Source organism: Poecilia reticulata, chromosome 2 (genome assembly GCF_904066995.2).
Source record: "Poecilia reticulata chromosome 2, P_reticulata-male-v2, whole genome shotgun sequence".
Classification (NCBI taxonomy): Eukaryota; Metazoa; Chordata; class Actinopteri; order Cyprinodontiformes; family Poeciliidae; genus Poecilia; species Poecilia reticulata.
The window spans coordinates 26392575-26408023 of record NC_088831.1 but is presented as its reverse complement, the minus strand read 5'-3'; the positions used below and the strand labels follow the sequence as shown (position 1 = coordinate 26408023).

The 15449-nt window shown below is 41.8% G+C and overlaps 2 protein-coding genes across 2 annotated transcripts; both read right to left on the bottom strand.

Annotated features, from left to right (window-relative positions):
- Window positions 1-2: 2 nt before the first annotated feature.
- gpr45 (G protein-coupled receptor 45) lies at window positions 3-5543 on the bottom strand. The gene is made up of 2 exons (XM_081602003.1): window positions 5391-5543; window positions 3-2594 (listed from the first exon to the last, which is right to left on the bottom strand). The coding sequence occupies exon 2, from the start codon at window positions 2504-2506 to the stop codon at window positions 1337-1339; it is 1170 nt and encodes a 389-aa protein (XP_081458129.1). The 5' UTR covers window positions 2507-2594; window positions 5391-5543; the 3' UTR covers window positions 3-1336.
- Window positions 5544-11110: 5567 nt separating this feature from the next.
- On the bottom strand, window positions 11111-14447 carry pou3f3a (POU class 3 homeobox 3a). Its single transcript, XM_074186870.2, has one exon. It carries the CDS (start codon window positions 13125-13127, stop codon window positions 11847-11849), a length of 1281 nt encoding a protein of 426 aa, XP_074042971.2. The 5' UTR covers window positions 13128-14447; the 3' UTR covers window positions 11111-11846.
- Between the last annotated feature and the right edge of the window lie 1002 nt (window positions 14448-15449).

Sequence of the window (15449 nt, the reverse complement as noted above, 5' to 3'; positions counted from 1 at the left end):
TGTTACAACCCTGGACTTTTACATGTTTTATTGAGATTTTATGTGTTAGGCCAACACAAAGTAGCACATAATTGTGTAATTCAAGGAAAATGATACATAGTTTTAAAGATAAAAATGAAAATTGAATAAATGGGGTGAGATAGGCTATACAAAATTACCCAAAGCTTTCAGCATCATTGAGCATCTAATAAGCTTGACAACAACATCAAGCTTATCAAGACATAGGAAGGTGTTTTACATTCTATACACTTCCACCCCATTGTAAAACATGGTAATGGCAGCATTCTGTTGTAGAAAGTTTTTTTTTCAGCAGGGAGAACTAATCTGATCAGAGTTGACTGGAACAGTGAATACCATCCTGGTAGAAAACCAGATAGAGGCTGTAATGACTCAAGGTGAAGCTTTTCCTTCCAGCAGGACAGCAACCCTAAACATACAGACAGAGCTACAACAGAATGGTTTAGATCAGAGGTGCCCTATTCCACCCCTCTAGACCAGAAGGGTCTTGTCATTAATCACCCATCTTTTAGCTGCAGAGCTAAAAGATAAATATGAGTCATTTGATTCGGGTGTTAGAAAAGGGGCGGAATGGATTTAGAAAAATAAATAAATAAAAATAATAATAATATCCTGCGACAGACTGGCGACCTGTCCAGGGTGACGCCGCCTCTCGCCCGAAACGTTAGCTGGAGATGGGCACCAGCAACCCTCCTGACCCCACTAAGGGACAAGGGTGCAAGAAAATGGATGGATGGATGGATGGATGGATGGATGGATGGATGGATGGATGGATGGATGAATGGATGGATGGATGGATGGATGGATGAATGGATGGATGGATGGATGGATGGATGGATGGATGGATGGATGGATGGATGGATGGATGGATGGATGGATGGATGGATGGATGGATGGATGGATGGATGGATGGATGGATGGATGGATGGATGGATGGATGGATAATATCTTAGAATGGCCCAGTCAAAGTGTAGATCTTTCTCAACCTGAAAATGTGTATCGAGACTTCAGAATAAATGTTTACATACCTTCTCCAGGTATGAGACTTTACTTAAAGTCTCATACCTGGAGAAGGTATGTGATGGGAGCATAAAATGATGGGAACAAACGTCATTCTCTGATGTATGTGCTACTTTGTGTTGCACATGAAGTTTATGGTTGCAAACAAAACAAATGTGAAAAAGTTCAAGAGATTATGTTTAGATGGAATGTTCATTATTGAAGCTATGCTTTGTGGTATATTGCTTTAAACCATACTTCCTGTTTTGGGGGAGCATTTAAAACATGAAAACATCTAGCAGGAGGGTCAGTCGCTGTTTCACACAGCAGACTGAGTCTCGCTGCACACATAAATGTTGCTGGGCCTCACTCTCCTGTGGCTCCTGCCTGGCATTCGGGGACACAACCTGCAGCTTTTGGGGATGAACTCCTGACAGGCCTCCCTGAACTTGCGGATCCTCCAGCAGTAAATGACAGGGTTGAACACCGTCTTCAGGTAGCTGAGCCACAGCGCGCCAATGCTCACCGGGTAGAAGATGGGGCTGTAGTAGAACTGCCGGCTGAACACGGCCAGCAGGCTGACCACGGTGTGGGGCAGCCAGCACACGGAGAAACCCACGAAGAGGATGAGGATGGTGGTGAAGGCTCGGGTCTTGAAGCTCATGTCCACCTTGACGTGAGGCGGCCGCTGCAGCCCGGTGAGCCTCATCTTGCTGACCTGGTTGAGGGCGGGCAGACAGGAGCGCTCGCTGGTGTGGTTGTGGATGCGCAGGGTGTTGCGGCGCACCGTGTTCAGGATGCACATGTACGAGTATAACATGACAGCAAATGGTACAAAGAACACGGCCACAGCCAGGAGCACCGTGTACCCCCGGTCTGCCATCGACTCGCTGTATCCCAGCACGCACTGCGGCGCCCAGGTGCCCCCGATCCCCGCTGCACCTGTCCTCCACCCGACCACGGACGGCAGCGACACGCACAGGCTCAGCACCCAGGAGCCTGCTATCAGCACTTTGGCCCTGTGTGGGGTCAGCTTGTCCTGCCGTTGCACGATGATGAGAAACCGGTCCACGCTGATGATGAGGAGGATGGACACCCCTTCCAGAACGAACAGCCAGTACAGCATGATGGAGGCCCGGCAGAAGCCGCTCCCGAAGCTCCAGTCGGCGGTAGCCACGGTGACAGCGGTGAAGGGCATGCAGAGCAGCGAGAGCATTATGTCAGAGAAGGCCAATGTGGCCAGCAGGAGATTGATTGCTGAGCGCATTGCGGGCTTCTGATAGACGATCAGACAAACGATTGCGTTGCCGAGGAAGCCGATGGTTATCATGAAGATCATAATGGCCGCCAGTGTCACCCGGAGAGTGACCGATATGAGAGGAGGCGACGCTTCCAGCGGGAGAGTTTCTGCTGGTTCCTCCACATCTGGCTCCAAGAGGTCACAGTCGTCCAGCAGGCTTTCGTTGCAAAAAGCCATAGCAGCTTTCATCAGGCACGATCAACGCAGGGGAGGAAGAACATAGCTGGCTGGAGGCTGTCACTCTGAACAGTTTACCAGCCGAGGTTCCTGGCAAAACCTGGAGCGGGAAGACAAGAATAAAAAAACTTTGTGATTTTATAAAGCGAATGCAGTGTTTTTCTGAAGTACGTTAGTATTTTTAGATTTTATCTCATACAACTGTAGACTTTTGAGGAAAGAAAGGAGAGGAAAGCAAGTTTTTTTTTCACAGTTTTGCAAATAAAAAATGTTAAAATTTTATTCATCCCTTTATTCTCTGGTACCTGTGAATAAAATTCAGCTCAACTATCTGCCATCAGAGATAAACTAATTAGTAAACAGAATAGCTCCATCAATGTTCTTATACAACTCTAACTAGCTTCTTTTTATCTTCTAAATTAAAGAATCCACTCAGCATGATGCTGCTACCGCTATGTTTCACTGATGCACCACAGACAGCATTTTGCATGCAGACCACAAAGTTCAGTTTTGATCTTCTCAAAGTTCGGTTTTGATCTTCTCAAAGTTCAGTTTTGATCTTCTCAAAGTTCTGTTTTGATCTTGTCAATGTTAGCTGTGACCTCTAAATGGCATAGGGCGAACGACAAAAGAGACTACTTATGGCTTTCTCTTTTTAAGAGAGGATTTTATCCGTCCACATTTCCACGTGGAACAATAGTTCTTCATTGTTTTGCAGCCCTTCCCACCTGAGCTGTGGATCTCTGTTGCTCCTCCAGAATTACAATCAATCTACTGGCTGCTTCTCTGATCACTGCTCTCTTGATCTTTTTTAGTTTAGGTTTAGCGGCTATCTCTAACTCGGTTTGCATTTGTGCCGGACGTTTAACAATCTGTGCAAAGAACCGAAGATCAAAGTTGATAGAAAGGATCCTGAGAAGCTTCATAATCTGGGGACAGTTTGTGGAAGAATGGATCAAAAATAATTTCTTGTGACGCTTGTGACTAGTTTCTCCATAAAGATGTCTTGAAGTTTTTGTTATCAATGAAAAGCTTTCATGTGTTCAGTTACTCCATATGTCCTTTTCTTTTTCTTTACATCTACATTCATTTGAGGACAAATTTTGTCCTCAAATGTCACTTGTGTCGCCACCAACATCTGGTGTGAATTTCATGTCAGTGGAAATGCTGCAAAAATATTCACTGAGGAAAGCATTGACGATTCAACACTGCTTTTACCCGCTGATTATAGGCCTGCAAAACAGGAGAGAAATGTGTCGCCAAGCTCAGTCCACAGAAGTTGATGATTAACTGCCAAGCGGTCATCATCAGAGTTTCACACGAGTAGGAATACACACATTTACAGCCCACCCAGAGCGTGGTCAGCTGCCATCCTAATCCACTCTCCCTCTAGGTTGCCTTATTGGATAATGATGATGCAGCTTTATTAAGTCGGAGGCATGTGAGTCACCCCTGAGTGTGTGGTGACTCTCAGCATGATAAGACGATTATTACACTTTAACTGTCATAGGGCTCTGTTCTGTTTTAGCCTTTACATGGAAAGGAACCATATTTTCTTTATTGGCAACACAAAAACACTTCGAGATGGCTTCAATTTCTTGGCAAAACTAAAGGTGACACCCTATTTCATCATGTTAACAACAACTTAAAATGATTTCAAAAATGTCTTAGTAGGCTTACGTAATTTTTTTTTGTTGTTGTTCTATTTTAGTTTGAAATACCAGGAAGTAATGAAAATGTATTTTATATTGGTGGGCATTGTCAAAATAATTTACAAAGTTCAAGTGGGGGCAATGTGGATATTTATACTAGAAGTCAACATTATATGAGTCCTTAATTGCACTGTCATCCAGCAACATTTTAGATTTCAAGGCAAAATAGTTGAAATGTTTCCAGACATGAAACCTTTGAAATTATGGATATAAGCTAATTCCCTAATTTATGGCACCTCAGGTAAAGATATAAAACCTTTAAAGCTCTCTCTATACTTAACTAAAGTATAAGTCTATTTTTGTTTTCAAAATGGTCAAATTCATTTATTTCAAGTATTTTAAACATAAATCATCAAAATTTAGCAGAGCAACACTAATATACTCATTTGATGTAAGTTATATTTTTTTCCATATTGTTTTTATTTCAGTGTATTTGTAAAGTCTTGTATAAATGGAGATTAAAGTCAGAATCTAACAAATCAATCAGAATCCTATCATTTCTAAAAAAGAAAGAAAGAAAGAAAGAAAGAAAGAAAGAAAGAAAGGAAGAAAGAAAGAAAGAAAGAAAACAAAAAAGTAATTTACAAAAGAAGAAAATCGTCTTTGTAGATCAGAAATCCCCCTTTCAAGTCACTGCATAGTGATGCTGGCTGTTGCCATGGAAACAAGATCAGCAGTTCCATGGCAACAAGCAGCCCTCACTTCCATCCGCTGTGCACAACTGTCAAGAAACGCTCATGATCAGCCTGGCTGCGCAGACAGAAGACGACTCCAGCCCCCGTATGAATAAAAGCCAAATAAACAGCAACATCTCATTTGCTGTAGGGTCACAGGCTTCAGGTGTGGTCAGACAGCGGTCTGACCACAGACCGGGCAGCCTGAGACAGAGTCGCCAATTTCTTCATTTTCATACAGATTTTAAGTCAGTTTTTTCTTTTGCCCCCACCGGATGTTCCTAACATTTTCCCTCTGTTAAAGTGCTTTGACTCAGCTCCGTCACTCGGGCTGTACAGCGTGTTCTCAGCTTGACAAATATGGATTTCTCCCGCAGATGATTTACTTTGCTGCTGTCCGCATCCGTCGCCTTTCTACGGAAACCGAAGGAGTCACGGCGGAGAAAATGCCCTCTCAAGAGAGAATCAACCACAAACGCTTCTCTTGAAACGCTCCCCAGAATGACTTACCCGATGCAAGAGGTTTGAAGGCAAAACGGAGTCGTTCCCGAGCCTTTTATCCGGGGCGTGCCAGCGTTGTTATGAGAAGATGTCACATTGCAACATTTCACCGCCGGATCGATCGTGCAGCCATCGTGCCGCCCGTGGGCGCTGCTGACGCCAGAGGAGCAGGTGGTCTCTGAGTTAAAGGAGCAGTCAGGCAGGAAACATGAGCTTCCTCACGATGTTCCTCCTTATGGCCAACATCGCCAGGCTGCATCTATTGCTCCCGACAAGTGTGTTCATTAAAGATAAAATAATGACTTTGTCATTATGTTTTTTTTTTGTTTTTTTTTTAATGTAATCAAGTTTAAGACAGGTTGAATCTGAACCAAAAGTTCTGCCACGGAATTGAAGTCTGGACTTTGACTGGACCATATGGTTCTCAAACTGTGGAAAGTACCTCAGAGAGTTTTGTCTTCTTGGATTCTCATAAGGAAGTTATTGTATCAATTCCAGTGCGCCACATGTTATGTGCTGGGATACATCTGTTTACTGCAAGCTAAATTTTGCCATAATCCAGTTGTATTTCCTCACTGTTAGCCAGTTGCACTGTACACAATATATTTCTATCCATTTGTACTTTTCAAATAACGATGTTTATTGCTTGGAGACTTTAATCTTTGCTTTATTGGTACTTGTATAAAAATTTGGGCTAAAATATGGAGTTGAAATATTCCGTTAAAGCTCTGACTTTATGTTAAGGGTTGTTGTCCTGCTGCAGTGAACCTCCAGCTCAGACTCAAACACTTTGCAGCTTCTAACAGGTTTTGTTTTTTCATAATTTTCCTTTATCACTTCCATCCATCCTTCCAACAATTTTTAACAGACTGCCTGTTCTTCCTGAAAAAAGACAACCCACATCAAGATGCTGCCATTCCCGTGTTTCACAGACAATGGTGTGTTCAGAGTGATGGGCAATGTGTGTGTTTTCCTCCACGTAAAACATTCTGCATCAAGGCCAAAACTTTCAGCTGTATCTCATCTAACCAGAGCCTCTTTGTCTGCATGTTTGCTGTGTCCTCAAGTTACTTATAGACAGACATGTAGCTAGAATGTTGGAATGATTTTGTTATTTTTTCTAATGCTAATGCTCATTAAATTTATTAAATCAAAAATAAAAAAACAGCATTTTTAAAAAGTCCTTCTGGTGATTGTTCAGTTCTGAATGAATCACATATTCATTGCGTAACTCGTTAACATGACTCATCCAGATTAGCTTCATAACTGAGAAACAAATCCAGTTTTTTTTTTCAAAGGTAATTTATTTGTTTGTTCACTTAAATTGAGAAATTGTTTTTCTTGTTCCAAATTTATTTTATTATCGCCCTCTGTGCTGTCAAAGTATTGTTTTGCTTTATTTATTTTGTTGAAAGTAAATGGGTTTGTTTTTGTTCTTTTCCCTTTTTTTAAACCCATAACTATCAATCAAGCTCACATGCGTTGCTAATTTTGTCCAGAAGATGGCAGTATTGCCCTAATGCTAACTTCCTTTTGGTCAAGCTACTCTGCATTGTACTGTGTGTTCAGGTACTGATTGAATTACTGCATGCTTTTACCTTATTTAATATCTGTCTATATTAATAAAAAAATAAACATCCTGTTTTCCTTCATATCTTATTGATTTTTAATTGGATGCCAAAAGAGAGTAAAACCTCCCCGTCATACACAGGTTTCCCCAAATATTTTAGTTTTTGCAATAAATATCTGGTGCGCTCATACAGAAACAGCTACGTTTAGTCACTTAGCATGCAGGCCGATATTCTTTCAAATGGCATGCTTGTCTAAATTGGCATCGTGCCCATGTGCTGAACATGCCCATCAAACGAGTTCCACTCCAGCGGTCTGGCACATGCATGCTTGTCACGTTCAGTGGCAGCCACACAACAAAGCTCGCTGGAAAGACAATTCATTTCCCCGTCCGTCGTTCCACAGATGTTTGCTTTAATTCCTTCCTGATTGGGAGACTTTGGTAGCTGCTCCATCAATCAGTGAAGAAAAGGCAAACACAAGCAAAGTGAAAAATCTCTTTTGATCAGAACCTTCAGATGGGAGAGGACACTGACTTGTGTTCAGGGTTCTTTCTTTTTTTTTAAAAAAAAAAAAAGAGGGAAAAGTCAGACTTTAAAATGCACTCGCACGCACCGAATAGGGGCACTTTTTAGGATCTTCTGATTCCAGGAAATCATTACTCACCTCATGAGTTTCTGCTCTTTTCTGCAGAGCCTGCAGTGTGTTAATCAGTGCTAGACGTGGTGGTTAACATATCTCCCTGTTGTAAAAAATAATTAACACAGAGCAGTGGGGATTGATAATGTTCAAACTGGATTGAAATAGTTGTAAGATTGGGGCTTTGCCGCTGTTAAATGATTAGTTTGATGCAGGTGCAGGTGTTAGTCAGCTGCATGTGTGGCTGTGCTGCAAACTGTGAGACACAAACAACAACTATTAAAGAGGGGGATTAATCTCGCAGTAATTGCTTCATGTAAAGCACCTCTGAACAAGGCTTTAAGAGCAATTATGAGCAATCATATTAGTAGTTACAACTGCAAGGAGGTAATAACATCCTCGGTGTGGAACTGCAATCACCACATGGCTCAGAGACGCAGGAAACAATAATCTATTGATGAATGATGTCACTTTTGAGCTGAGCACACAGACACAATTTGATTCCTCATGTGAACGTTGCGTTTTTTTCTTTTTTATATATACGTACGAGCTGAGCCTGTTCTGTTGATTGAGGAGTTTGCATGTTCTGTAGCATCATCAGCTCGTCCTCTTCAAATCCCAGCATTGATATTCACTGAGCGACGTGTGATGACAAAACCCTTTAAACGTCTTTTTATCCCCCAATTCCAGACTTATCTCCTATCTTTGCATCACCAGGCTTTGAGGGGATCACAACACAATCCTGCAAGCGTATATTATACCTCCATTTTCTTCTTGCTGCTAAGAGGGAAGATGTCATGTTAAAAGGCAAAGGATAGACGTTGACCATTAGCACTCTGGCTGAGGATGCTGCTAAAATGTGCAGATGACTTTCTTTTTGACTTGTTTTTTATCAAAAAATGTTTGTAAAGGGACATAAAATGTCAAGTTGGGTAAAGTTGCATCAGAGTTTTAGTGACTGCTAATGTCTCATGAAGAACATGTAGTTGCAATAATGGATTTAATAAGTATATTGGCAAAATAACTAATTTAAAAGTCAACCATAAAAGAAGAAGAAAAAGAAATGTTTTATCAAATGTAACAGAAAAGAAAATGTACAAGAGAATTGTCTGAAATGCAAAACAAGGAGACCATCCATCCACTGTTTATGCCCGTTTATCCTTGCAGGGTCACAAGAGGTCATGGTACAAGAGGCAGGGTACACCCTGGACAGGTCGCCAAAAACAAAAAATATTAAAAGATTTTGTAGCAAAATGTAGAACTGGACAAAATCAAAAGAAACAGCAACAAAAGTTGCCAAAAATACTAAGCAAATTGTTAACTGAAGGCAGCAAAAGCAAACAAAGTGATTCAATTAGCAAAAGCAAGACAACTAAAACCTAAAACGTCACAAGTTTTTTTCTGCAAATTGTGAAAACAAAACTATTCAGTCTTCCTCAAACAGAACAGGAGAAATACAGCAGAAGCAAAGATAAAAACTTTGGCTTAATAAAACAAAAACAAAAAAAAGGCAGAACATGCAAATCATAACTAATATGCAATCAGTGGGTTATAAAACAAAACGTTTTTAACTCAGTACAGCAAAACAAAAATATTGAAGCTGTTAGTAATACAAAAACAAATCACCAAAAAGGGAGAAAAACACACAGAAATTTTTAAAAAGTACTTAGCAACACAAAACGACAAATTCAAGTAAAAAAACAAAACAAACAAAAAACAAAACTAGCAATGTATCTTTATTGTAAAACAAAACATTTTCAAAGAATTTAAAGCATCTATTTTAAACAAATCAAAAACTGTACTAGAAAAAAGTTCAAACAGGCTAAAAGAAATGACAGCAAAATTAAGAAAATAAAGTTAGCATATATATATAAAATAGAGGAAACTCATCTTGAAAAAGACAAAACTTTTGATGATGACAGCAAAAATCACATAAATACAGTAACAACAATGCAATTAAGTCTGCAAAAACAAAATTAAGACAAAGTGAAACTCCCATCAAAAATTTAATTTCTGTTAAATTAAATTATATATTGTTGTGTTTTTGTCTTTAATGTTTTGGGGTTGTTTCTGCAATATTTCTGAAACATTCCCTGAAAAAGTCGCATTTACTGAATAATTGTCAGTGAAAAGGTTTTATACTTTCTGTTCTCAAATAGTTTAAATGTTGCTGCTGTGTTTTGTTTGAAAAAAAAAAAAACCTTCTGAAGCTTTTGTTCCACTTTGATTTTGGCTCTGTTTTCACAGTGTAGCGTTGTTGGTTTTTCTTGTTGCAGTTTGTCCAAAGTCTGTCCAGACTTTTCCTGAAACGCTGCCAGCTGCCCGGCGAGGACACACAAACGAACACCTTGTACAGTTTCTGCCGTCTGCTTGGGTGTTTTGACAAATCTGTGCGACAAGCTTCTCCAGCGGTAAAAGATATATATATATATATATATATATATATATATATATATATATATATATATATATATATATATATATATATATATAAACTGATTTCATTATGTAGCGTATAGAGTGATAGCTCCCGAAGAGAAAAAAAATCAAAATCAAAATCACATGTTTAAGGAAGTGTTTTGTTTGCATGCCAGCGCAGACAGGGATTAAAAGTGATGCATTAACTTCCTGGTTTGTTGTTTACCTCCCAGCAGCTACAGTAGCAGCAAACCTTTGACCTCTCGCAAAGGGGTCAGATAACCTCTGTGACTTTTTCTGCAGCTTGTTCCCCTTACCTTCAGATGTCCCCAGATGTCCAACATCACCTCATGGATTATTGTGATATTTAGAGACAAGCAGATGAAATTATAGGCTGTTTGTCAGCCCTCACTCACTCGGCTCCCCATCTCCCCAAACCCATCATCCGTGGCAAAAGATCCGCTTACTGCCTCGTGTCACTCCATCTCGCCGTCACCTTGGCAACTGCTGCCGAGGTGAACCGCCATCTGGGATAGCCGACCTCATCCGCTGGCTGATTTCCACAGAGCTGCAGTCCACAGCGCTGCCACACCGGCTGGTTTGATGTGCGGTTTATCACCCCACGAACGGGCTCATTAACTGATCCGTGATCAGTTCAGCCACTCTTGATGGGGTCAGAGGGGCTCTAATAGAAACATGCGGCAAATTATTCAGATTTGTGCTCAGTGTGAGAGCAAACCCATTTGTTTTAACAAATTTGGGGTGCTGATCTTCCTTAGATCCTCTGTTTCCTACGTCAGTCTTCCTCCGTAAACGAGGAGTCCTAAAAAAGGCCCTTTGTTGCCTCTTTTTCAAACCCACAAAACCAGCAGATGATTTAAAATAAAATGACTTGATTTTGATTTTCCTGCACCTACGTGAAAATACCTGTAGGTTACCCTACAATATCAAAATGTATAAACCAATCAAGGCTTTTTTTTAAAGGCCTTAAACGGCCACAAAAATCACAGATCACGTCTTAGTTGATCAAAACCAAAGCCAAGATGATGCTGATGAGATGTGAGCATGTGAACGTAAGAACAAAATGATGATCATCTCATGTATTAACATGGTTTTATGTCAAATTTATTAAATTATTGGTCTTCCATGAAAATAGACACATAGGGAAAAATAAATAGACTGAATCTTTACACAGGAACACACAGCAGACCTTACATACAGTTTTGGGAATTTGTGCTAAATTCTTACTGAATAAAAGGAGTATTCATCTACACTGTTTTTTGTTTTTTTTTCCATTTTCGTGTCACAACTTAATTCCACTTATGCACAACACAAAATATGAACGGGAGGTGATTAAATTATTATTGCTGGCTTACAAAAACTATTCATGGACAAAGTGAATGAAACAAATGTATTTCTTTCATGTCTAACAGGATGGACGTGGAATTCTGCAGAATCACAAAGAAAACTTGTATTTTGTACAATTTAGGAAAAAACGTTTTACTTTTTGTCTTCATATTTATGTAACTTTGTATTTAAAGTACTTTATTCTTGCTTTTGTGCGGATTCTAGATTAGCGTTAATGTTTTTGTCCCAGAGACAGTATTACAGATAAATACCAAACAAACACAAAAGTAAACTTCTTCTCTTTTTTCTTTTTTTTTTTTCTTTCTTTTTTTTTTTTTTTGCTTCTGGAATGAACACATACAGAAAAACACTAAAACTGCGGATGGATTTATATATATAAAAAAATTCTTCAGAAATTCTGGTGAGTCAGGAAACATTTTCCCTCCTTCTTTGCTCTCAGTTTCTTGCCTGGACAGTTCGTCCTGGCTGTTTTCACGTGTCGCTGTACATCCTCTTGCACTCGATGGAAGGGGACGGCGTGTCCGGACCGATGCTCCCCACCTGAGAATACGCGTCCTCCGGGGTGCGCGGCAGTCCAGGCGGCGTCATGCGCTTCTCCTTCTGCCTGCGGTTGCAGAACCAGACCCGGACCACCTCCTTCTCCAACTGCAGCGTGTCCGCCAGGGAGTTGATCTCCTGCGCGGACGGCTTGGGACACTTGAGAAAATGGCTCTCCAGCGCGCCTTTTACGCTCACCTCGATGGACGTGCGCTTCTTCCTCTTCCTCCCCTGCGTGGCGATCTTGTCGATGCTGGTCGGGCTCCCGGTCGTGGAGTCGGCCTCCTCCAGCCATTTGTTGAGCAGGGGCTTCAATTTGCACATGTTTTTGAAACTCAGCTGGAGCGCCTCGAACCTGCAGATGGTGGTCTGGGAGAACACGTTGCCGTACAGCGTCCCCAAGGCTAAGCCCACGTCCGCCTGGGTGAAGCCCAGCTTGATCCGACGTTGCTTGAACTGTTTGGCGAAATGCTCCAAGTCGTCCGACGTCGGCGTGTCCTCGTCGGACTGCGGGTCGTGGCCCAATCCGTGCTGCTGGTGATGGTGCGTGTGGTGGTTGTGGCTCTGGTGGTGATGGTGGTGGTGGTCCAGCTCAGGGGAGTCCCCGCGCAGCAGCCCCGAGTGAGCGAGGCTCTGCCCGGTGTGAGAGCTCAGCATCCCGTTGACTGTAAATCCTGACGGCTGGGAGTAAACCAGAGACTGTTGCTGCTGTTGCTGCTGTTGCTGCTGCCCCTCGCTGATGCTGCTGATGTGCGCCGCGGAGCTTCCTCCCCAACTTCCCGCGTGGGTCTGATGAGCTCCTAGATGCGGGGACCTGTGGTGCAGAGCGGAGCCCGAGTGCAGGTCATCCCTGTTCCGCTTCACCTCCTGCGGCTGGGAGCTGGGGGGCCACGGGGAGCCGGTCTCCGCTGCTGCAGCGGCCGCGGCCGCCGCCGCTGCCGCGGCCGCTGCGTGAGGCAACGATGTCACCCACTGGTGGGCATGGCTCAGCATGTGTCCACCGTTGCTCGCCACCATGGCTCCATGCATGAAGTCTGCACTCTGCACCATCTTAACCGATGGGTCCCCTCTGTATCCGCCGGACACCGTGGTCACGGCGGTGGTGCCCGGCTGCATTCCAGCACCTCTCCGGTCGGAGTGCACGATGGGACCGGATAAAATCCTGCTGCTGGCCAAATACGGGCTGGAGGTGGCTGCTGCCATCCCCCAAGGCATAAATCTGCAGATGTGTCTCACCTTTAGGTTTGGTCTTACTTTGCTTTAATCCATAAAAAAAAATACTCTAATAAAGTCTTGGTGCTATAAAAAAAAGCACCAAACACTCCAGAAGACAGTTTGACGAGAAAAAAAGAAAAAAAAACTGTTCAGCTTTTCATAAAGTTTACTTCCCTGTGCATTCCCGAGAGTTTGATAACTTTCTTGAGTCCCAGAATCCACGCAGGGCGTAATCCACTGTGCAGGTGACGAGGAGAGAGAAAGAGAGAGAAACTCTTTCTTTGATCCGTTCCAAGCAGACAATTTTTTATCATGAGATTAAATAACCTTGAAGTGATATAAATTAAAACTGCAGAACTGAAATTGTTTCCCACCCTCCTTTTGAATCTGCGCGATCTGGTGCGTCTTCTATCAGGATCCACGGAGACGGATTGTGAGTTTACGTTGTGCCAAGGCTGCGTTTTGCTCCCACCATCTCCGCCCAATTACAACAGCAGGGCTGCGCAGAGCCCCCCCGCTGATTGGACGCTCTGCTGAAAAAGAAGTTTGTGTGTTTATATGGTCGGTGCTCGGAGTTCCTGCTTTCAGGTAAAGATGCGACAATTTGATTGGGGGGGAGTATAAAAACACACACAAAAAGCCGCGTTTGGTGATGGAACCAAAAAGAAGATTTTATTAAATTACAATATTATTTTGTATAAACAATTACTATTATTTGCTTGACAATGTATTCATGTAATTTGGAGCAGCCTCGGCTTGAATCGAAACGATCAGATTCGGGTGAAAACAAAACAAACAAACAAACAAAAAAAGGTGTTCGCGCGCGTAATGCCTAATGGATCCCCCTTTGCATGTTGTAACCTTGAGGCGCGCGCCAGAGAGCTATGCTGAAAAATGTTGTTCTTTTTTTTTCTGAGACCAAACACGAACCACTGCCTCGGTGTACACATGCAACCTCAGTCATAAAGAGTTTGGAGGGGATTTTGTTTCACCGAGTCGCCTCGCTTTTTACAGGGCGTCAGAGAGAAAATGGAAGGCATGGACATGGACACACGGAGGTCTGAGTCTGGAGGAGACTGCCAGGTGCTGGTCAGTCAACTTTCTGCTAATTTATATCTTTCATTGGATTTATCTTGGGCTGTGTCCAAACAGGGAATGATAAATAGACTCCAGTTCTGTTAAGGGTTTGGTGAGCCATTAGGGTTACTTTTAGCTTATTATGGCAGTGGCGACCAACGCTAAGGCCAGGAGCCCACTGGGGGCTGCAAATCGATAAGTGTGGTCTTGAGGTTCTCCAGATAGACAGACAGACAGACAGACAGACAGACAGACAGACAGACAGACAGACAGACAGGATAGATAGATAGATAGATAGATAGATAGATAGATAGATAGATAGATAGATAGATAGATAGATAGATAGATAGATAGATAGATAGATAGATAGATAGATAGATAGATAGATAGATAGATAGATAGATAGATAGATATAGTGTAGTAAAGGAAAGATATTTTTCACAGGACTGTGGTTACCGACTAGCAGTAGTCTACTGAATCCTTTTTCAGTAGACTCCTTTTTCCTGATTACAACATCAGGAAAAAGGAGCACAAGAAACTGGAGAAATACCAGGGCCTCAGAGAGGAACTGGAAAAGACCTGGAAGGTGAAGACCACAGTGGTGCCTGTGGTCATCGGGGCCCTCGGGGCAGTCACCCCCAAACTGGAGAAGTGACTAAAACGGATCCCAGGAACAACATCAGACATCTGATGTGCAGTTCTAGGCACAGCCAAGATGCTGCGCAGAACCCTCAAGCTCCCAGGCCTCTGGTAGAGGACCCGAGCTCAGAGGATGAAAGAGAGAGAGAGGGAGAGAGAGACCACCCACGGAGGGTGAGAAGGGAATAAATTTTATATATATATATATATATATATATATATATATATATATATATATATATATATATATATATATATATATATATATATATATACTGCTCAAAAAAATAAAGGGAACACTTAAACAACACAATATAACTCCAAGTAAATCAAACTTCTGTGAAATCAAACTGTCCACTTAGGAAGCAACACTGATTGACCCGACGAGGGTCCCCGTATATATATATATATATATATATATATATATATATATATATATATATATATATATATATATATAAACATACATAATATTTTATTGCAGCTATAGAAAATTGCGATATGGGAAAAAATATCAAACTTCTGTTATTTTTTTCAGTTGAAGGGAAAACATGTAAAGAAATAAGTTGTGATTTTTTATTTATTAATTTTTTTTACAAAGTTCAC